The sequence below is a fragment of the Diabrotica virgifera genome, chromosome 3, assembly GCF_917563875.1.
Source record: "Diabrotica virgifera virgifera chromosome 3, PGI_DIABVI_V3a".
Taxonomy (NCBI): Eukaryota; Metazoa; Arthropoda; class Insecta; order Coleoptera; family Chrysomelidae; genus Diabrotica; species Diabrotica virgifera.
The window spans coordinates 22,543,652-22,569,088 of NC_065445.1; the positions used below are offsets into that span (position 1 = coordinate 22,543,652).

A 25,437-nucleotide genomic window follows, 5' to 3' on the forward strand; every position below is an offset into this window, starting at 1 on the left:
CTTCATGTGTTTGAGTAAGAACAGCACCAATTCCGTACCCCGAGGCATCTGTTTGAACTACAAACGGCTTTGTGTAATCGGGACATCGCAAAACAGGGGCAGCAATCAGACATTCTTTCAAACGTTTAAAGGATCTATCACACTCATCTGTCCATTCAAATTTAACCTTTTTCTTAAGTAAAGCAGTAATCGGAGCAATAATAGAAGAAAAATCAGGCACAAATCTTCTATACCAAGAAAAGGTTCCAACAACACGTCTAACTTCAGTCACGTTAGTAGGAGCAGAAATCTCTAACATTGCCTTTACCTTATCAGGATCAACATGTAAACCATTACGATCTACAACATAACCTAAATATTTCAATTCGGGACGACAAAATTGACATTTATCCATGCTAACAGTAATGTTAGCATCCCTAAGGCGTCGAAAAACTTCTTCTAAGGTAGCTAAATGCTGTTCAAAACTCTGACTTACAATGACGATATCATCCAAATATACAAAAACGTAAGGTTCCAAATCATGACCTATAACATTGTCGATTAGTCTTTGCCAGGTTGCAGGAGCATTATGAAGTCCAAAGGGCATCCGCTTGAACTGAAAGAGTCCACGGTTGGGAACGGTGAAAGCTGTATACTGTCTGGAAGATTCGGCCACCGGCACTTGCCAATAAGCAGATTTAACATCAAGACTAGACAAAAACCTTGCATCACGAAGCTTATCGAGAGTGTCGGACACCTGGGGTAAAGGATAGCTATCTCTAACAGTGACAGAATTCAACCTCCTAAAATCCACACAAAATCTATAAGTCCCGTCTTTCTTTTTAACAAGCAGGATTGGGGAAGCCCAAGCACTATTAGAAGACTCTAACACACCTAGACTAAGCATCTCATCAAGTTCCTTATCAATTTGAGCTTGGACTACTGGATTAACCCTATAATATCGTTGTTTAATCTGTGGGCTATTTGTAACAATAACATGTTCTGTTTTGTCCGTACAACCCAAGGTTGTACCCATTAATTTCACATTACGGTCAATAACAGCTTGTAACCTATCTTTCTCTAAAGATGCCAACTTAGTTCTACCGAGCATCTGTTCAACAGTATTTATTAACACTGGTTCATCAGAAAAATGCCACTCATTTCTTCGAAGATCGGGCACAACACCCATACTACGCCAAAAATCGGTACCTAAAATTAATAAATGTGGTAATTCTGGGATCACCAATACGTCAATTAACCGAAAGTTACCCCTCAATACTACAGGTAACTCAACGGTTCCAACACTGCTTACTCGTTGTCCATTGGCAACTGTACAAGTGACAGTACGGCTTGCATTCATATGCAGTCCTACCTCCTGAATAAAAGCTAGTCCCTTCGTACCCATAATAGTTCTGGAAGCACCAGAATCCATCAATCCTAGTATCTTCTTACCCAAAACTTCAATACTTAAATAGGGTCTTTCATCCCCTACTACATTTTCTAACACATAATCCAATATCACCTTAAATTTATCGATCGAATTACTCACATCATCACACCCTATCCGATCACTCAGGTGAGATGGTTCTAGTTTTCCTTCTTATTGCAGACAGGACAGGTTTTCACTGTGAACCCTTCCTTTTTACATCTATAACAAAACATTTTACCCTTCGGTTCAGAACAACCAGCAGCCCTATGGCCAGGTTGATTACATCTAAAACAAATAATGGGTTTTGGAGTAGACAGAATATTCGAACGTCTACTACTAGATGTTGTGTGACTAGTATCCCCGCTACTTGTTGAGCATACTTCAACATAGGCGAGGTCGGGTTCCATAAAATTCATAGAGGCGTTTCTTCTTCCAACAGGAGAACTGAAACTTTCCACTGCCTCTTTTTTAACCTCTAACTTTCTACCGTACTCCCGCAGTTCAGCTAAGGAGTTTATTTCCACCAAGGCCAGCTGGTCTTGATAGAAAGGGGCTATGTTTCTTAAAATAATCTTTAATTTCGTATCCTCAGAGACTGGGCAAGTAAGCCTATTAAAATACCCAGACATCACTGCCAAATAAATTCCCATTGATTCGTCAGGACCCTGGGTCCTTCGGCGAATTTCATCAAACAAATGCTCATTATAGTTAGGGGAGAGAAATTCTTCCCTTAACAATACCAGAAAATCATCCCAACTGTTCACTAGACTCCTATATGCTAAATAAAACTGGTAAGCTCGTCCACTAAACAAATCAATACCACATTCCAGTAAGGTTTCTTTCGAAACATGCCTAGCCACTCTCAGCTCTTCAACTCGGGAGATAAAAGCACTCAACGACATACCCTTCTTATCGCCAGAAAACTTAAGATTCCATTTACTAGGAGGAACAGGCTTAATAAAAGAAGAAGTAGCAGAAGTTTGAGGAGCAGTGGGGGTAACAGGACTCGAAGTTTGAGCTATAGCTGCCGCAAACTGTTGCGTTTGATTAGGACCCAGGAAGTCAACTTGGGTAGGCACTGAAGCCAACCTTTCGTCTCCTTCTGCTTGACGATGCAAAGAGTCCAGCAGGCGAAAAGCCGTAGCCAAAAATTCAGGCCTTTCTTCTTGAGTCTCAGGAATGTTCTCGATTCTACTCAAGATATGAGACAATTTTGACTGATATTTCAAATAATCGTTGCTAGTTTTAGAGCCACGAAACGCTTCTACCAAAGGTCCCAAAACTTGTAACTTATCACGAACAGCCTTAACATCTTCTTCAGGTTTAAAAGGATAAGCAGGATATTTTATACTATCACCACTACTTTCAAGTCGAAGGGCAGTGGATAGCTCACTACGCATACTATCCACCGTACCAGTGGCAATTCCACGAATTTTGAGTTCATAAGTCAGCTCACCCTGACTCAATCGCTTAACTTGGAGCTTTCTTGACATTGCTAAGAAAATGGGCAACAAGAAATCACTAAAAAAACTTGGACAAACAAGTAAAAATGTATGTCTATAAGATCTAACAAATCATTCAGCACTTAAATCTATCCACAACACACAAATCAGACACAAAAATATTGGCACAATGGGTTACTCAAGTGAAGTATCAAAACTACATTCGAGTACTATAATGAATATTATAATTATACATAGAAGAGTCAAGATAACTAACAACGACATGCGACAAGCTGTATGGCCCCACGTTGGGCGCCAAAAATGTCACCCCCCACCCTTCAAGTTACTTACAAGTAGAAGGGGGGACATAGGGGTATGTCCGGCTAGCTGAACCCTGTCAGGCAGCGGAGTGGGTCGGAGTTCTTTATAGACCTAAATATGATGTAATAAGGGGCGCCAGTCCGTTCCAACGGACTACCCCTCGGCTATGAATGTTTTATTTTAGGAACAGACAAGAAATAAAACGAGCCTTAAAGTAAACCAAACATGTATTGACTCTTCTAATACGTAAAACAAATGAATAAATGATTGAAAGGAATAACGGAATCGGTAAGTCCTAACAAACAAAATAATAAATAAATACCAATCGAACAAATGCACCTCTTTTTCAAAAAAAAATAAATAAAAAAGAAACTTTAATAAAATTTAACAATAACATGTACCTAAGTTCCTCATTTTAAAAATATAAATTAAACACCCTGTAAAGCATAACATATTTTCAGCACTATTAAAATATATAAATTAAACAACCTGTAAAACATAAGTAAGTTTTGTAATAATAAATATTATATAATATTATTCTCCGCTGTAACAATAAAATTAAAGAAGAGGTGTAGATGTACGCAATACCAAGCCCTGCGTATCTGATCAGATATGGGACCGTCAGGATAAATATTTGATGTCATATATATGTAGGGTTAAATATACTATCAATTACACAAATTACAATTAATTAATTTAAAATAGTTGTCAATACCTGGCCTAATATTAAATAATGATAGTAGATATTGCTTGAAACCAGGCAAGTAAATAAAAATTTTTATAAGAACTTACCGTCCGACCATACAACTAAACTTATCTGAATTTAATAACATAGCATTTCTTCCTCCGCCGTCGATATGGCCTTTACGGAAAGCCGGTAGGATTTCCACATGTCCACGTAAGATATGTTCAGTAGGAAATATCAACGTACACGAAATCAAAAGTCCATTTATAGAGAGGAAAAGTCCCTATACCATGAAAGACAATTCTGCTTACAAGTTCCTCTACCAGCAAAAATAGGTAGAAAATGCTCTGCATACCAGGAAATAGAAATAATTCTTTATACCAGGAAATAAAAATGATTCTTCATACCCAACACAAAAATAATTCTTCAAACCCGGATCAGAAAAAAAAACCCTAAAACAACACGGAGAAATCAGAAAAATGTTTTTTTTTATTTCATAAAATATAAGCTTCCCCCAATTAAACTTTTTTTACAAAATTGTAGTAACTAAGAATTCATTGAAACTAGAAAGTTTATATCCAAAAACCATTCTTTAATTACCTATTATTTAAATAACTTTCAAGAAGAAAGCTAAACCAAAAAAATGACATAAAAAAATAGAATGATGACAACCAAAAAAAATTAATACAAAAAAATATACATAACTTACCCAGCAAATTACACCAATGATTGAACTGGGGTTTTTATACAATTCACAATATCTTCGAAAACTTCCAAATTCCCATATAGTCCAGGAGTCCAATATAGTCAACGGGACATCAGACCGGCAGGAGATGACAAATAACTTTATCCCTTGAGGATAGGCTGACCTAGGAACACTCAACACAATAGGTAGCCCTTATAGAGGGGTGTGCAATAATATCCCTCAGCACGAGGTAGGATTCATCCAGAATATTTGCTATCACGCCCTTTTCAAACTTTGCCTTCCACCATGTCTCACTAACACATTCCAAAAATGTCCCCTCGGACCTCCTCTACCGAAGGAAATTCTTCGGCTTCCACAACAGTGTCGCCAATGCTTAAATCAATTAGCCCTAATGGATAAGCGGCTCATTTAAAAATCTAATACATAAATATATAAAACAATGTGTGTTGCCTACAGGTAGGGCCAAAATACACGTAAATAATTAGTTACTAATTACTATTTAATACCACCAGAAACGTATTTGGCCATACTGATACAATTATACCTTTACGACCAATAACACAAAAGACGTTAGGCCAGTACAGTAAATATTTAATTTATATTTATGACAAATTATATTTGTGCTTTTGCACAGAATTTAAACGTAACAACACTTTCGGACTAGATGAATTTGGTTAAATTGTCTTAAAATTATCTGAGGAATCTCCTGTCTTCGTTTGTCGGTAGAGTTTCTGCACACCTTGTATATACCTTTTATAATATATACCAATATTTTTCGTATCTATCGAATGGACACTAGTGGTCTCTTATTTTTGGATTAGATTGAAAAAATTATATTATATTATATTGGGATAGCTGGCAAGTGAACTCAAGATTGACTGATCACAAGTTTAGCGTTGTAACCACTACATAGATCGTTTCGGCGATAATAGTTATAAGTGGATTATAATTTTGGAGCTCGATAACTTATAAACGGTTTAACCGTTCTTAATCACTAAACTCATGTTTGAAGTGGTGTTTCAGGACGGTGTAACTTTTCCACGCTCGATCCACACGCCCAGCCACAAACATTTGATCTTAGTTCTATATTTGATCTTAGTTCTACAGGGTGATTGATTAGTAGGATAAAGCTCAATAGCTCCGCTATAGTAATAGATAGCAATAAAAATTAATAACAAAAATTTTGGCCACCTTTGAGCCCATTACAAAATTTGTTAGAATGTTACAGGGTGTTCGATAACACAGTGGCAGACCAAACTTATGTTTTTTTAAATGGAACACCCTATATTTTATTTTAAATTCAAAATCCTGTTAACTTTTCCATCACAAAAATATAGAGGTTTGTTATGTTATATAGGGTATTTACAAAGTTATAAGCAATTCTATATGAAAACCGTAACAAGTTCAACTCCCTGTATAAATAAAAATAAGCAAAACAACAATGGTTTATTAATGCCATATTTTTTAAAGTATTGTCAAAATTTTGAAGAATGGTTGATATTGCTAATTTTCTTGATATCAAATACAGGCTGAGTCAAAACGCAAGTACATTATTTTCTCAGCAATTTTAAATGGAACACCCTCTATTTTATATCACTATTGAAAACTACCATTCCGTACTTTAATTTTTAGGTAACATTCCCTATGTCTAAATTTATTAGTTTTCGAGATATTTTCATTTTTCAATGGACCAGTAGCGTGGCCACCCAAATCACCAGAATTTAATAAACTGGACTCATTTTTTTGGGGTTACGTTAATAATGAAGTTTATAAAATACCTCCAACAACAAGGGATGAGATGAAAAATAGAATACAAAGTGTATTTCGATGTGTTAATTTACAAATGCTCCGTAGAGTAAGTAGCTCATTCAATGATCGTTTTTAGGCGTACATAAATGTGTTGGGAGATAATTTTGAACACCTTATGTAATTAAATATTAAAAATATTTTATTAAAAGTAGCTTCTAATTTTTTCAAACATTTTTTTTGCAAAATGTATTACTGATCATATGTTTCGTTCTTTATTTGTTATATTGTTACATTTACATACAAAAGTAGTGTTTAATTGTCTTCACAAAATATTGTATTTTGTGTTTGTGTGTTTTTTTGTAAAATTTATTACTAATTTTCTTTGTTTATTTGTTGCATTTACATAAACAAAAATAGTTTTTAATTGTTTCAAAAATGTTGCATGTAGTGGTTGTGTTTTTGTTTGTAAAATGTATTACTAATAAATTATTTTTATTTCTTTATTTGCTACAGTGTTACATTCATTACCTGATTGATAATCGGTAATCTTCAATTGTCAATTCAGTCATGGCTTACTTAAAATTTAGATAAATTTAAACACCTAAAATAATTGTCTATGAAAATAAAAATATCTCGAAAACTAATAAATTTGGGCATAGGGAATATAAAAATTAAAGTATGTTAATGTTGCTTTTCAATAATGATATAAAATACAGGGTGTTCCGTTTAACATTACTGAGAAAATAATGTACTTGCGTTTTGACTCACCCTGTATTTGATATAAAGAAAATTAGCAATATCAATAATTCTCAAAATTTTGACAATAAATAAAAAATATGGCATTAATAAACCATTGCTGTTGTGCTTATTTTTATTTATACCGGGAGTTGAACTTGTTACGATTTTCATAAAAAATTGGTTATAACTTTGTAAATACCGTGTGTAACATTACAAACCTTTATATTTTTGTGATGGAGAAGTTAACAGGATTTCGAATATAAAATAAAATATAGGGTGTTCCATTTAAAAAAACATAAGTTAGGTCTGCCACTGTGTTATCGATCACCCTGTAACATTCTAACTAATTTTGTAATATGAAGCTCAAAGATGGATAAAATTTTTGTTATTAACTTTTATTGCTATCTATTACTATAGCGGAGCTATTGAGCTTTACCCTACTAATAAATCACCCTGTATATTAATTAAATGTAAGTGTTACAAAAAGGCAAAAAACAAATTGTATTTTCTATTGTTTAGATCGAAGTGGATTGGAAATATATTATTTTTATTTTAGGATCTAAAATGGGTGTAGAAAATGAAGAAAATCTCAATTTGGATCAAAAAAATTCGACTGAAAATGTGGACTATAATTATATACAGGGAAAATTATTTTCACATCCTCCCCCTGGAGAAGAAATCGTTATTTCAGGTACGTATAATATTTAATAAATCCAAAATTAGAGAAAGGTATTGGACAAGTAATGTGTTTCCATGTTTGATAGAATTACGTACATTGTAGTGATGTACAAATAAAAATAAAGGGATTAGGAATGTTACACATATCCAAAATGTGAGTATTTTACATTTTATATAGATAGACATTATAGTCCAGGAACCAAAGCTTTCCACCTCGCAATTTTTACAGAATGGATCAATTTGCTTGAAAATTTGAGAATAAGTAGTGGATAGTGCAAGGATCAAAATCTATATGATGCCGAAAGGCGCTTTTACCATGGAGGTGGTTGCCACCCCATCTCGGGGGGTGGAAATATTTTTTATTATATTTTGACCGCAAAAGTTAATAAAAATATTCATTCTACGCAAAAAATGTCCTATACATTTTTTTGATAAAATTAATAGTTTTTGATTATTCTCTCTCGCAATTGTTAGTTTTATATCTAAAAAATCAATGTTTTTGGTTGTTTTATTTATTTACGATTCACTCAATTTTTGTCGTAGAACAAATTTTATTAAACCATGTTCTTGGGAATTAAATTACCTGCAATTTTATATTTAAACATTTTTTCGTATCTCTGATGCTAATCTTTCTATTCTGAAGAAAATGGCAATTTTTACCAAAGTGCAAACATTCGTTATTCGCTTTAAACTTCAGTTTTTTTAAAACTAATCATTCTATGCCAGTCAAACTTCTAGAAACTATTAATAATACATAAGTAAAGAAGAATAAATAAGGCCAATGACTAAAAATACCGCTAACTTATATTATTATACGTCCAATTGGATTTTTCCTTTTTTTTTTCAAAAAAAAATATTGATTTTTTAAACGTAACTTTTAATTTTTTATCTTAGAAAGTTCATTAAAAAATAATATTTTAGGTTTTTACAAGATCTATAAGGCTATTAATATTAAATCCTTTTAAAATTCTCAATGTTGTTCTGAAGCTATTTTCTTGTGGCATTTTTATAATCAATTACTTTTAATGGGAAATAAGCCACACTTTTACCAAAAAAATTATTTTATTAACGTTTCGACGCCCAAGTCGGGTGTCGTTGTCAAAATACAAAATAATACTAATAAATACAAAATAATACTAATAAACAAAAATGTTGTTGCTTAGTAAAAAATTCTTCTAATAATTTATTTAATCTGACTCATTTATATCGGCAATTCAGACATGTATTATACATTTTAAAACAGAAGACTTTAAAATGATATTGCCAATATTGATGAGTTGCGTTCCTTGGACGACTTTACTAAAAGATAGTTCATTTGATTACATGAAATCGGCCCAACTCAAGAATATCCGCCACAAAAAATCATAGCATGTGATCTGTCTTTAAAAAGACAACCAAATGCAACGGTGGCAGTAAAATTCTCGCGTTAGAGACTCCATAGTAAGCACAAATACTTACGATGTCGGGATAGTATCACGAGGTTTTTTTCCTGGTTTTCCCTCGTGATTTACTATGGAATCTCTCACGCGAGAATTTTACTGCCACCGTTGCATTTGGTTGTCTTTTTAAAGACAGATCACATGCTATGATTTTTTGTCGCGGATATTCTTGAGTTGGGTCGATTTCATATAATCAAATGAACTATCTTTTAGTAAAGTCGTCCTAGGAACGCAACTCATCAATATTGGCAATATCATTTTAAAGTCTTCTACTTAAAAATGTATAATACATGTCTGAATTACCGATATAAATGAGTCAGATTAAATAAATTATTAGAAGAATTTTTTACTTAGCAACAACATTTTTGTTTATTAGTATTATTTTGTATTTTGACAACGACACCCGACTTGGGCGTTGAAACGTTAATAAAATCATTTTTTTGGTGGTAAAAGTGTGGCTTATTTCCCATTAAAAGTAATTGATTAAAATTCTCAGTCACAAAAAGAGGTGGCATTGAAAGGGTTGGTAAAGGTGGTTTTTGCATGATATTACAAGTTTTAATTGTCAATAGCTCACTCAATTTTTGCCGTAAAAAAATTTTTTGCAAACCAAGTGCTTGGAAATTAAATAGGTTATTTAAATAGGTTATTTATAGGTTATTATTAAATTAAACCAAGGTATCTCTGATGCTAATCTTTCTATTCTGAAGAAAAGAGCATTTTTTAACAAACTTCAAAAACTCGTTATTCGCTTTTAACTCCATTTTTTTAAATACTAAGCATCTTAAGCCGATCAAACTTCTAGAACCTATTAATAATACATAAATCAAGAAAACCAAATCAGGTGAATGACAAATTTTAATTAAATGGTGATTAGGGGGTTGTTTACGATCACTTTTTTGCTGAAAAAAATAACGACTGACATTCTTTTCGTTATAAGTCACTTAATTTTTTTAGCTAGAGATTTTTTTTATTTCTAGAGATATATATTTTTAAATTAGTTTCAACAAGTTATCCTCGGAAAATGCATAGTTTTCCCGTCTTTGACTTTGAAAATACAATATTTAGCATTTGACGAAGAAGAGTCAACATATAATAAAGTATAGCTCGATTACTATTGGTCTTAAAGAAAATAAAAAAACGGTTTTGTTTATTTTTTAAAAGGTACATTTTTGTTAAGTAAAGTTGTGAGTAAACGAAAACTTTTTGAGTTATTAGCAGAAAACTGATTAAACACTTGATTTTTTCAATATAAAACTAACACTTTCGATAGCGAATAAATCGAAAACTACTTATTAATGTTATCAAAAAAAATGTATAGAACGTTTTTTGCTTATAATGAATGTTTTTACCAACTGTTGCGGTCAAAATATAATAAAACTTTCCGCCCCCGAGATGAGATGGCAACCACCCCCATGGTAAAAGCGCCTTTTGGGACTATATAGATTTTGATCCTTCGACTATCCACTACGTATTTTCAAATTTTCAAGCAAATCGATCCATTTTGTAAAAATTGCGAGGTTTTGTCCTATTTTAAGCTTCATTACTTGGACTATTATATTAACCAGAACATAATGGTTATTTTAAACCGATATTTCATTAATATAAGTAATTTATATTTATAGTCGGTTCGCTAAACTCAGACAAAACTGGCTAGTGATTTTAGTAGGTAATTTTTTTTTTTACCAATTTTGCCAAATTTCGCAAAATTACTAACTGTTTAGTAATTATTAGCTATTTAGCAATTATTTTTTTACCGATTTTAAAAAATTGGCAAAATTACTTACTAAAATCACTAGCAAGTTGTGTCTGAGTTTAGCGAACCGACTATATCATCAATTGTCAGTAGTGAAATATCATTCTCGTTTACAAACCAACAACTTCATTTTACAAGTATGAATAGATTCAAGAAAAGCTAGAATCTTTTATCGCATATTCTTTTGATGTAGCTGTTAATAAGAGATGGTTAACACAGTCAAATGTCCTACTGAGATTACAGAAAATTCCTAGAGGGCATTCCTCTGTTTATTATCATAGCTACGACCATCGCATCATACTCGGAACGGCCAGTGAATGTGTCCTGCTATTTCTCACTTCAAGTGGTTAGCTACAAAAGTGCCATCTACTTTCATGACCATAAACAAAACGGTTTAATAATATATTATTTTTCTTGCTGGGCCATAAATATTTGGCGTTTCAATTCATAGCTATATAGAACTTGGCTTTTCCAAGCGACAGCTATAACATAGATTATTTTATAAAGAATAGCTAACGTTGAGCTCACAATATGCTATTATTATTTCTAATTTACGCTATATCAGAACAATCTAGCAGCTGGAGCAGCATTTGTTAGCAGCCTTTATATTATCATATACTATATTTTATATCACGAAACTTAAAATTTTAGGTATGTCCGGGACGTTTCCAAATTCTACCGATATCTATCACTTTCAATATAATTTGTTTAATAAAGTAAACATGGTACTACCTAACAGACGATGGGATTATAAGCATCCTGAAGTACCGCTCTGCTCTGGTACCCTTCCTGTTATCAATAAGTACGATGCCGGATTTTTTGGTAAGTTTTGCATATAGTTTTGATATAATATTAGAGGAAGGTTTGTAAATTCCTGTAGAAGATGGGGCTGGCATCTGCTAAAAATGTTTTTTAGGAATGATTCTCATTCGCACGGTTATGAGCAATTATTGTAAATAATTGTATTTATTAAATATTATGTAGTATTATCGGTTTACAGCGTTCTCCGACGCCTCCCGACTCCTAACCGCCATTCTTCTCTGTTTAACCATAGATCTGGAGGGATTTATCTTTCCGCTAGTTCCTTTTCAATTCGCTCCCTCCAGCTTCTTCTTGGCCTTCCTCTTTTCCTTTTCGCTTGTGGTGTCCACGCCAACATCTGTTTAGGGATCCTGTCACCTGGCATTCTCAGTAAATGACCGTACCATATTAGTTGTTTTGTTTTTATGTCATCAATTATTTTCGTATTCTCTCATTTGGTATCCGATCTCTTCTTGATTTGCCTACTGCTCTTCTCCATAAGTTCATTTCTGTTACTATACTAAATTTACAATCAAGATGCAGTAGAAATAAACAAACGAAGACACGTTAAATGCTACTAGGAGTACTCTCGAATCATAATTTATGAAAATGAATCTCTCGAATCATATTTTACAATTTATATACCTTGTAAATCCCAAATAATGATTTCCAAAGTTTATACATTGTAAATTATGATTCGGGAGTGCTCCTAGTAGCATTTAACGCGTCTTGGTTTGTTTATTTCTACTGCATCTTGAATTTAAATTTAGTATAGTAATATTTTTTCTGTTCCTTGTTCCAGTGGCGAAACTATACTGATATTATGTGATAACACTTTTATGTAAATATGGTAGTGTATATGTGCTGTTTGTTCGCTTTATACAGGATGTCCCGAAAAGATTGGTCATAAATTATACCACACATTCTGCGGTCAAAAATAGTTTGATTAAACCTAACTTACTTTAGTACAAAAGTGCTCATAAAAAAAGTTACAGCCCTTTGAAGTTACAAAATGAAAATCGATTTTTTTCAATATATCGAAAATCATTAGAGATTTTTTATTGAAAACGGACATGTACCATTCTTATGGCAAGAATATCTTAAAACAAAATTATAGTGAAATTTGTCCACCACATAAAAATTTTATGGGGGTTTTGTTCCCTTAAACCCCCCAAAGCCCTGTGTACGTTCCAATTTATTCATTATTGTGGTACCATTAGTTAAACACAACGTTTCTAAAACTTTTTTGTCTTTAGGTATTTTTTAGATAAGCCAGTTTTTATCGGGATGCGGCTTCTTTTTTAATATGTTTACATAACAATTTTATGGGAGTTTTGTTCCTTTAAACCCCCCAAATGTTTGTGTACGTTCCAATAAAACTATTAGTCTAAGAGCTAGTGAACCCTCCGACTAACGGTCGTCCTGTAAGGCTAGAAATTTTTCTAGTGATAATTCATAGCACACCAAGGCTAAAAACCATGACCTGGCAGGCCTCAGCGGGGCACGTGTATCTACCAGGTGAATCGAAAAGTGCAAATTTAGGGGGTAAAATAAACTTTCTCCTGTAAGGTTTAAATTTAATTATGTGTTTGAGTAAGTCATTTAGAAGAAATGTGTACAATGACAGGCGATTATGAAGAGCATAAAACCTTGCCAGGCGAGGGGAAAGATTAGGGGTGTTTCCTAAAATTATTCTTTTTGCACCGAACAAATTTTTTTTAGGTTTTTTGATACATTCCAAACAGAAAACGTCTTAAGTTAATAGTTTTTGTTATATAAGCGATTGAAAATTTTGAAAATTGAGAAATCGGCCATTTTTAACCCTAAATCGGACATTTATCTAAAAATTTCAATGTTGCCAAGGTACGTAGATATTCTTTAAACATTGATTGATGAAATCCCGAAGAGTTATTTGCAATAAAATATCGAAAACCCCTTTGTTTTTTTAATTGCTAATCAAGCGGGCGCGTCACTGTAGTATAAGTGAGGAAGTTTGAGTTTGCATAAATTCATTATCTCGAGAATGGGCAAATTTCAAGAGAAATCCTTAGACAGGTCGATTTTTATTTTTAAATTAGGACTTTTTGGCATATATGTAATACTAGTGACGTCATCCATCTGAGCGTGATGACGTAATTGATGATTTTTTTAAATGAGAGTAGGAGTTGTGTGATAGCTCATTTTAAAGGTTATTTAATTCTCTATTCAGTAATGTAAACATTAACATAATTATTTATACAGGGTGTACAAAAAAAATTTTTCTTCTATTTGTCAAATTTAATATAAGTTAATTTAATAAAAAAAAATTTTGTACACCCTGTATAAATAATTATGGTAATCAAAAATGAATAACCATTTTCAATTTCGTTGCAACACGAAACTACAGCCGCATCATTATTCCAGTTCAATCAGAGAGTGCAGCAAGCACCTCTACCGGTTTCGAAACTTATTAGTCTCTCATCAGGAGGCACAACGAAAGAAATGGCAGGGATGCCCTAGCGGCAACTGCTATCAAAAAACTAAGTTTTCAATCTAATAGCACATAAAACAACATCAAAAAAGTCATTCTACATCCTACCAGACTGAAAACAATGGGAACCTTCTCTGGTAACACCTCCGAGGCTTCTACAATTTGCAAGCCATAACGGATGCTGAGACTAAGGAAGATGAGGGAATTTTACAATTTATAATTCACGTCCCATCTGCTCAGCGCGGTAAAGTTCCAACGAGAATGGTTCCCCTCGTACTCCAATGGGAGTAAACATAAATCAAAAATGAATAACCATTTTCAATTTCGTTGCAACACGAAACTACAGCCGCATCATTATTCCAGTTCAATCAGAGAGTGCAGCAAGCACCTCTACCGGTTTCGAAACTTATTAGTCTCTCATCAGGAGGCACATATAATTATGGTAATGTTTATATTAGTGAATAGAGAATTAAATAACCTTTCAAATGAGCTATCACACAACCCCTACTCTCATTTAAAAAAATCATCGATTACGTCATCACGCTCAGATGGATGACGTCACTACTATTAGATATATGCCAAAAAGTCCTAATTTAAAAATAAAAATCGACCTGTCTAAGGATTTCTCTTGAAATTTGCCCATTCTCGAGATAATGAATTTATGCCAACTCAAACGTCCTCACTTATACCACAGTGTCGCGCCCGCTTGATTAGCAATTAAAAAACAAAGGCGTTTCCGACATTGTATTAAAAAATACTCTTTGGGATTTCATCAATCAATGTTTAAAGAATATCTACCTACCTTGGCAACTTTGAAATATTTAGAGAAATGTCCGATTTAGGGTTAAAAATGGCCGATTTCGCAATTTTCAAAATTTTCAATCGCTTATATAACAAAAACTATTAACTTAAGAGAAAAATCACTAATCACCTTTCCTGTTTGGAATTATTCAAAAAACCTAAAAAAAATTTGTTCGATGCAAAAAGAATAATTTTAGGAAAAACCCCTAATCTTTCCCCTCGCCTGGCAAGGTCTTATGCTCTTCAGAATCGCCTGTCATTGTACACATTTCTTCTAAATGACTTACTCAAACACATACTTAAATTTAATCCTTACAGGAGAAAGTTTATTTTACCCCCTAAATTTGCACTTTTCGATTCACCTGGTAGATACGCGTGCACCGCTGAGGCCTGCCAGGTCATGGTTTTTAGCCTTGATGTGCTATGAATTATCACTAGAAAAATTTCTAGCTTTACAGGACGACCGTTAGTCGGAGGGTTCACTAGCTCTTAGACTATATTATTGTAGCACCATTAGGTAAACAAAGTGTTGTTAAAACTTTTTTGTCCCTTAGTCTTTTTTTGATAAGTCACATTTTATCGAGATGTGGCTTCTTTTTCAAAATATACCTAATAATGTAAATTATACATAAATTTTCAGATTATTAACAGCTCTCTATAATCGTACTTAACCATATACAAATATGTGGTGGATTCGACAAATATTCAAAATATCTCGATAAACACTAGCTTATCGAAAAAGTACTGTATATTTTTTGGTCCCATAGAATGCCATCTATCATGGATATGGATTTTCTACCCTGTATATTTCTATTTCTGTCTTTTATAGCAGTATCGAGTGTTCCATCTTGAGTCATATTCATGCCCAGGTACTTGTATTCATCACAGTGTTTAATTTCTACCCCATCGTCTAATGTAATGGACTGCTTTGTCCCTCCAATACACATGGCTTCAGTTTTCTTAATGTTGACTCATAATTTACAATGTAAATAAATTATACATACCGACAGATAACCTTAAATATATAAATACACTTAGAACAGTGTATCAAATCCACTTTTACCACCAATATTCAAAATAAATAATTATATTTGAGCAATATTGTTACTTTTTCGAAAATTTTGGGGGGAGGTCTACCGATTTCCCCCAAATTTTAGTATGTTGTTGTCCTACAAGAAAAATGGCTCTCTGAATTTTTTCAGATTTTTTAAGCTCAGGCGGCCATTTTGTGAGCCTTAAAAAAACAAAAAATAACAATTTTAACATTTTTTAAAGAATTTTTTTCAAGGGTCCCTCTTCGCAGAAAATTATTTTGAAAACGTCATACTTTATCTACTGATGTCTACTTTTAACTTGAATTTTTTCAACTCCTGTCAAACGTCAAGGCGCCATTTTGGTAAAAATTAAAGTAGACCCACCTTTTAGCAAAAATGACCATATTCAAACAGCTATAAAACAGCTTTTAAGTAACGCAGCTATACTTAGGTAGTAACTAGTCGAAAGATCTAAAAAACGTCTACAATTTTGTTTTATAAAGTTTTTTTCGTGCTTCACAACTTTTCAAGGTAGGGTCGTTTAAAAAGTGTTCTTTTTACAAAAAACGCGTATTTTCGCATTTTCAAAGAGGTGCAACTTTTTACTGCCAACTTCGAATTGCACAAAAAAATTTTTGACGGTAGTTTTTAACAAATATTGGAAATTTCTTTGGCTATTTGCTTTTAGATCCTTCGACTGAACCTCTAAAAATAGATTTATTTCTAAAAAAGTCGAAAATTTGTATTTTCGAGGCTTGGAAACTTATATAAGTAAGTTATCATTTTTGAGGTTGACAAGTGCCTAAATTGAAGATTAAATATTCAGTTTTAAGATTCTGGTAAAAAATGGAGGCCTATTTTAATACAGAGTGTTGTTTTTTAATTGTTAATTATTCGCGTCTCCTCGTATATTAAGCCGCCGCTCCCATTCTCGTAATAATAAATAATTAAAAAACAACGGTCTATATTAAAACAAGGCCAGATTTCTCACCAGAATCTTAAAACTGAGTATTTAAACTTCAATGTAGGCAGTTAGCAACCTAAAAAATTGGAATGTATATTATGAATTTTCAAGCCTAGAAAATGCGTATTTTCGCATTTTTCAGTTTTACACCACTTTTAACTCGAAAACTATCAACTTTAGAGAAAAATGAGAAGAGACCTTTTTTGTTTAGAATGATCCAAAAAATCTAAGAAAATATTTTCCGGAGCCAAAAACAGTGATTAATATTTTCATACAGGAACGGCCTCACATAATTAAATTTTAAAATTGTCATAACTTTGGTTTCGTAAACGGTAGGAACTTCTTTCAGAGCTTAAAATAAAGGTGTTTTTTTATACTTTCATAATTCATGATGTATGGAGGGAATAAATAGCCCCTGCTTTAGCGGGGTAGGTCAAAAGGTTAAGGTATATTAGCTCACAAAGGTATCAAAATTCGCGATTTTTTAGAGGTTCAGATGAAGGATTTAAAAGCAAATAGCCAAATAAATTCCTTCGGGAGCTTATATATATGTTAAAAACTACTGTCAAAAAAATTTTTGGGCATTTCTAAGTTGGCAGAAAAAAGTTGCAGCTCTTTGAAGATGCGAAAATACGCGTTTTTTGTAAAAAGAGCACTTTTTAAACGACCGTAGCTTGAAAAGTTGTGAAGCACGAAAAAAACTTTATAAAACAAAATTATAGACGTTTTTTAGATTTTTCGACTAGTTGCTACCTAAGTATAGCTGCGTTGCCTAAAAGCTGTTTTATAGCCGTTTGAATATGGTCATTTTGGCTACAAGGTGGGTCTACTTTAATTTTTACCAAAATGGCGCCTTGACGTTTGACAAGAGTTGAAAAAATTCAAGTTAAAAGTAGACATCAGTAGATAAAGTATGACGTTTTCAAAATGATTTTCTGTGAAGAGAGACCCTTGAAAAAAATTCTTCAAAAAGTGTTAAAATTTTTGGTTTTTTTAAAGCTCACAAAATGGCCGCCTAAGCTCAAAAAAATCTGAAAAAATTCAGAGGGCCATTTTTCTTGTAGGACAACAACATACTAAAATTTGGGGGAAATCAATAGACCTCCCCCCAAAATTTTCGAAAAAGTAAAAATATTGCTCATTTACTAATAAATTATCAATAAATATCTACATCATAAACATCAATATATTTTTGTTATTTATCACACTGTTTAATTTACACCGATACGTAACTCATGGAAAATTTAGCAACCAACTTCAGACCGTCGTTTTTTTCTGTCGGTATGCGCGCGCATCGTAAAAATTCGCTCTCAACATTTTTCCCAATCGCGCATCAAGTAATATAACTTCAAAAACGTCTTATTTCTTTAATTGTCATGAAATTTTTATTTTAGGTATTCATCGACAACAAGGGGAATCCCAAGATTCGATAGGCAGAATGCTTCTTGAAAAAACCGTTGAAGCGATTTTTGACGCAGGTATGAATTTGGAAGACTTTGAAGGAACCAATACAGGCGTGTATGTTGGTACTTGTTTCAACGAAACTGAGAAAAGTATATTGGTTGACCATATTGGACCATCCCCAAGATGGGGTTTTACTGGGTATGTTATAAAACGAATTTTTCTTTGGGATTTTTTTTTTCAGAAAACTTGGTGTTCCACGTTGGGCGCCAATTGTGAAGCGTTTTAACATGTCTGCTCGGATGGGATCAGGGATAGAACTAAATACTTAGATACTGGGGGGTCGAAATGGGGCTAGTAGAAGGAACAGACACATAAAGCTTCTTTGCGAACGGCAGCTCATGGGTTGTGCGGTGGCAGGTCGTGGAATCGTTAGTGGGGGGTAAGAGGGTTTAAAGAAGACTAACTACCATAACCAAATAAACACAGGATACTTACACAGACTTGAGGACTTTGGTACTATTTAAAGAAATTTGGACGCCGTTTGAAAAATCCTCCGATACATATATTGGGTACTTACTGCGACACGTTACAGTACTTACGGGTACCAAATGGGAGACATTCATCTGAGATTCCTCTGTTGGGTCAAACGAGGCTATTATTTACCATCCTATGGCATCTATGCCATATTCCTTTTTTTTTTTGTTACTCTAAAACTTATTTCACTTGTATTACACATCTGGTTAATAACTTTCCAAAAAAAAGGTTACACAAAATAAAATAGGTACATTTTTAAAACATTTATTTCAAACCTTTAGACTTTATTTTTATTTAAAAAAAAATATTCTTATGACAGGAAATGAATAATAAAAACAACTATACGCTCTGAGCTTCGCTGGTGTCGCTCCTAGCGGTTACTAATTCAACTTTTACCGGTAATTTTTAAATTTATTATTTAATTGTTATCGCTTAATATTTACAACGCAAAAAAGTAATTAAATTGTAATCGATTTTTTTAAGATTTTTCTAATCATTTTGACGTTCTATTGATAAAATATCAATTTCTTACTTCGGATACTTTGACAATGATCGTGTAGATGGCGCTAAGATTATAATAGATTATTTATAATTAGATATTACGGAACATTAAAAAAACTTAAATTCAGTATTTAAAACGTAAGTATATTTAAGGTAAAAATATATACCACAGCTTTGACCAACTAATATTGTTTATAATTAATGTTTTTAATTTTAATTTTAAATTAATCACTTTGACTTTATGTCAAATTTCCGGTAAACGTTTACAAACTTGTCACTACTGGCGTTCGCGAATTTGTAAATATCCCCTCTACGTACGAGCTCACAGCGTATATGATTTTACAATTCTTAACCTTATTTTTAGCAGTGTATCTCTAAACAAAAATTGACTTATGGCTGTCAAATGTCACTGCTATTCTATCTAATTTACATAAAACTTTCATTAGATTCTATGTTGAAAACAAACTATTAAAATATTTAAAACTTTTACCAAATTAATATCCACTTGGAATTTAATCAAAAACAAATATTATTTCATACCTTATCTTAAAAAAAAAATCCCATCGTCACACGCCACACTTCAAAAACTTGTTCAAAAATTTTTCATCCAGGACAAAAGGGGAGGCATTCGATTCATAACGAAACAGAAAACAGGATAAAGTTGATACCAAATCCGAAATCTCATCCGGGAATCAGGAATTGAATACAGGAACATGACCATAACATCATAAAAAAAGCAACAGCTACACAAAAGACAGGAACCGCGCACTTCTTTACCGGCATAACTACGTCACAATACGGTATACTCGATTTTCACATAAATATATCCAACAATGGAGTGAAATTTTGTACCAGTATTCCATAATATTTACAGGACAAATTGCAAGTCCTTCACTTCGTTTACCATAACGAAAAAAGCCAACTTGAGCCGGTAAATGCAATTATCTGCGAGTCTGTGAGTTCTATCACATGAAGCGATGTTTACCTTACAAACATGCTTTTAGAACTAACTCTTTCATCGTCATGTCTCTCGCGCGTCAAGCCGATGCATTTCTCCTCGATCGTCCGACCGAAGATGTTGACCAATCATTCGAGACAACTCAACGATCTTTCAAAATTCAAGCCAATAGTAACAAAGGATGCTTCGCGCTCAAAATAAAAGGAAATATACTCGGGACTTTTTAACGAATCCTTCTAGAATGACAAATGGTTACACAAATAAACAGGAAATTTCCTAACTTTTTTGAATGTTATGCAATAATCTGTAATACTCAAAAGCAGGGGCGGTTCAGAATATTTATGGTAAATTCCTTCATAAAATAAATTCGAAAAATAGATATTTAGACGGGTTCTTAAAACAAAAACATTGTAGCAGAAATTTGTAATGCTACAATTGTTATAGTAAGAAGAAAAAAAATTTAAATCCAATATCTAAATTGATTAACTTATCCATAACTTTGTTATCTATGTAATCTCAAGTCTTATTTCCGTGGCTCAGTATCATTTAGTTGGGACCGTTTACATTTGAATACCAAAAAGTGTAAGATAAAGATAGTGAATTAATATTTATATGTAATTTTCAGAATTAAAAAGTCTTGTATTTATCTTACTACAAATGTGATCGATATATTTATTTAAATGTCTTATTTGTTTTAACTATCACAATATAACATTTTCTAGGTGTATCCGATCGGCGGTCGCTCAAAGAATAAGTTATTTCCTAAAGCTTAAAGGTCCTTCAATTGTAGCAGATACAGCGTGTAGCAGTTCGTTGTTCGCTTTAGAAAACGCTTACAGAGATTTGAGGAGTGGTATGATAGACAGTGCTATTGTGGCTGGAGGCAATATGGTTATCCATCCCTTCATCTCCCTTCAATTTTCGAGGTAACTAAAAACCATTTTTAACTTATTTTTTTACCATAAAACATCAAGCATAATGCGAAAATCAAGTATCATAGACACAATTCGTATGTCGAGTCGAGCATAGACTTTTCCCTCTTTATTATATTAATAGAGAGAGTGTCATGTTGAGCGAAGTGATGACACCATCTTCTTTTTTGAATCAGTGCTGTTTTTCACTCTTACATATAGTAAAGCTGTGACACTAGTCCTCCCCTACCGTGCCTATACCCCCAATCCATTTCATGTTAGTTTCTCAATACAATGTGCTAGAAAGAGAGAGCATCAAAAGAAGTGCGGAAGGTACGCTAAAGGAGCCCGCGCACTGAATCGGCATAGACCGGTCGGGTCGGCTAAGAACAGTCGGCAGATTTTGCTATACATGGAAAGAAATGAGCCACCGCGCACCGCTTAAGAACGTTCGACTCGGAACGGTCAGATCGTCTCGGCTTCGGAGGAGAATTATAGCATAGGCAAAAACCGCCTAACGTTCCGATGCCGTTGTGTATTTTTGCTGGGAGTGGGCTGTGATTTTTAGCTTTTAGTAGTATTTTATGCATTAAAAAGTACAGGTCTGATTTTTAATAAACGCAACATTGGATGACGAACTTCTTATAGAAAGTGTGCGGGAATATGTAATTTGTAATATTATTGTTAATGAGGAATTAATTGCTAGGAAGATTTCTTGTGAGGAGACGGGCATTAACAACTAAAAAACAATGTTTCAAAATGAGATAAGTCCAAAATCCCTATCAAGAACTAATAGAATAAATTTTGAAGAATTTAGGTACTTCGTAATTTCAAAAATGATATTTTTTACTTATGGTTTTGAGCCTTGAAAATCGTCATCATTCGTTCTTTTTTCAAAAATTGTTTATAACTTGGAAACGATCAACTTTGGATAAAAATTACAAAAGACCATTTTTGTTTCGAATGATCCAAAAAATCAGAAATATTATCTGCCCGGGTCGAATTTTTTTTCAAATTTATAAAAAAAGTTATTTTTTAATTATTAATTAATTATAGTTAGATCAACATTAGATCGGACACCCCTTGTTTTTTGTAATTTTTAACATGCTAAATTACATATCCAAAAATTTGTATCCGATTGACAGCTAGGTGAAGTTCTACCTTACATCGTTTAGACTAATTTGTTTTAGATGAAAATTGGGATACTTTAGTTTAGAGTGACTGCTAGCCTATCCTCAGGACAGTGGCGACGCGTGACTTTTTCTAAAGTATTACCAAAACCAGATGTAAAAAATCTTATTTAAAACAAATAATTTGAACCTCCCAAATATAAGTTTTTGTTTATTTGCAAAAATGTTAATAACAGAATTGTATAAAGAGGATTTTGTCATTAATCCATTTAAAAAGCGTTTCTCAATGGAAATTAAAGAAAATGAGGACATTCAATCTTGCAATTGGGTATTTCTTTGGCAGGTTTTAATCCGCGTCATTGCTGAAAAACTGTTGTCAACGGATGCACTTGTAGCCAAAACTGTTAAAAATAGGTTTGCCAATTTAAGATCTTCCTGAAATGCATTATCAAGTTATCGATATAATCTGGATTATTAAAAAGAACTGTCAATTCTGTTATTAACTTTACTCTGTCAAATTTTTGTCCATATATTTTTACTAATTGATGAAAGGCATCTGGGAATTTTATTTGTGTTATTTTTACAATTGTCACATAATATATTACCAAACACTCGAGATGCTTTACATTAGAAAACCTATTTTTAAGTTTAATAATCATAGTGTCAACAATTTAAAAAAAAAATCGTCAACAACACTCATCCATGTTTAATTGCACGCACACTGTAATAGGTAAGTAACCATTGTAACCATTCCAAAAAGTGGTAACAATAGTTCTATTATCCACAGTCCACAGCACCATAGCGCACCCACGCCTTCGCCTTTCAAAATTTTCAAACACGAGCCGTTTCCGCCCCCGTCCATCCGATTTCGTTACCACAAACAAAAGTGGTAACAAAATAACCTGCAACCGAGTCGCATAAACTCGTCAATATTTTCGTGCGTCTAGTTGGCTTTTTACTGAATTACTATTAATAAACACTCATATTTCTATTGTAAAAATAATAAAATAGAATTATTTCACAGTACATAGTCATAAAATATTTTTATTTGCAAGATTCTTAACTGTTACCAATGGTAACAGTCGTTACATGAACGCTTCGCCAGTGAGATAATGATTTTGGAAAGTTTGCGTCCTGCTTTCTAAGGCCGATGTCAGATTATGCGTTTTGACCGGATGCGTTTCCGCCGCATCCGGTGAAAACGCATAGTGTGACAGATCGGTCCGGTTGCGTTGGAAACGGATGCGTTTTGAGTCTGCCATTTCGTGCTAGAGACAGTGGCGGATCTAGAAATTAAAGGGGAAATTTGCCTTAGGAGGAAACTTACGATGGAAAACCAACCAAAAGACATAAAAAAAGATAAACTCAGATTTCAGAATATTTCCTCATTTTCCCTCCCCGTAAATCCGCCACTGGCCAGAGTCTTCAACATCTGTTTTATCGGAAAAGAGTGTCGTCGTGAATAATGTTTGCAGGGCTATATCATATATTATACTAGATATATAAACAATCATAAACATTTCAATATTCATTTCAGTTCGTCAACTATGACGTATATATTTGTTTTATCGTCCACAAAAAGGCATTTGATAGAGTAAAACATGATGACATCATAACCATTTTGAATAAAGCGCGATTAAATGTGTGCCATGACATATTTTTACGTCCCAGACTCCCTTACTCTCTATCTTTCCTTCGAGTATCAGTTGCTGAAAAGTGTATGGTTCTTCTTGTAATATGTGACCCTAGTACGCAGCCTTCTTATTTTTACATAATGAAAAATTTCCCTATCCTGGAAGCCCGCTCTTAATACTTCCTTGTTTCTAATATACAGGGTGTCCCGAAAAGATTGGTCATAAATTATACCACAGATTCTGCGGCCAAAAATAGATTGATTGAACCTCATATACCTATATACAATAGTGCACACAAAAAAAGTTACAGCCCTTTGAAGTTACAAAATGAAAATCGATTTTTTTTTCAATTAACGTGAAATTTGTGCACCCCATAAAAATTTTATAAGGGTTTTGTTCCCTTCAACCTCCCCCCCCCCCCAAACTTCTGTGTACGTTCCAATTAAATTATTATTGTGGCACCATTAGCTAAACACAATGTTTTAAAACTTTTTTGTTTCCTAGTACTTTTTCGATAAGCCAGTGTTTATCGAGATATTTTAAATATTTTTCGAATCCGCCACATATCTATATATGGTTAAGTACAATTATAGAGACCTGTTAATAATCTGAAAATGTATTTATAATTTACATTTTTAGGTATATTTTGAAAAAGAAGCCGCATCTCGATAAAAGGTGACTTATCAAAAAAAGAGTAGGAGGCAAAAAAGTTTTAAAAACACTGTGTTTAACTAATGGTACCACAATAATAGTTTAATTGGAACGTACACAAACATTTGGGGAGTTAAAAGGAAGAAACTCCCCATAAAATTTTTATGTAAATATATTAAAAAAGAAGCCGCATCTCGATAAAAACTGGCTTATCGAAAAATACCAAGAGGTAAAAAAGGTTTAAAAACGTTGTGTTTAACTAATGGTACCACAATAATGAATTAATTGGAAAGTACACAAAAGTTTGGAAGGTTTAAGGGAACAAAACCCCCATAAAATTTTTATGTGGTGGACGAATTTCACTATAATTTTTTAAGATGTTCCTGCCATAAGAATGATACATGTTCATTTTCAATAAAAAATCTCTAATAGTTTTCAATATATTGAAAAAAAATCGATTTTCATTTTGTAACTTCAAAGGGCTGTAACTTTTTTTATGAGCATATTTGTACTAAGGTAAGTTAGGTTCAATCGAACTATTTTTGACCCCAGAATGTGTGGTATAATTTATGACCAATCTTTTTGGGACACCCTGTATATCGTCGTCCTAATATGTAAACTGCGTAACTCCATAATTCTCTGAAAATTAATTATTACTGCCATCTGTTTGAAAAAGTCCACACTTATCGTTTGAAAAAGGACGCACGTGCATATTTTACCAG

At 33.1% G+C, this 25,437-nt stretch overlaps 1 protein-coding gene across 1 annotated transcript in view; it reads left to right on the top strand.

Annotated features, from left to right (window-relative positions):
• The window catches only part of LOC114329820 (fatty acid synthase-like), a 164,881-nt gene that overhangs the window by 28,825 nt on the left and 110,619 nt on the right, over nucleotides 1–25,437 (top strand). Inside the window, exons 2-5 of the mRNA XM_050646366.1 lie at nucleotides 7,606–7,740; nucleotides 11,574–11,744; nucleotides 18,387–18,594; nucleotides 21,112–21,315. Of these exons, the coding sequence (XP_050502323.1) occupies nucleotides 7,614–7,740; nucleotides 11,574–11,744; nucleotides 18,387–18,594; nucleotides 21,112–21,315 (710 nt within the window). The 5' untranslated portion in view covers nucleotides 7,606–7,613. The remainder of the gene's footprint in view (nucleotides 1–7,605; nucleotides 7,741–11,573; nucleotides 11,745–18,386; nucleotides 18,595–21,111; nucleotides 21,316–25,437) is intronic.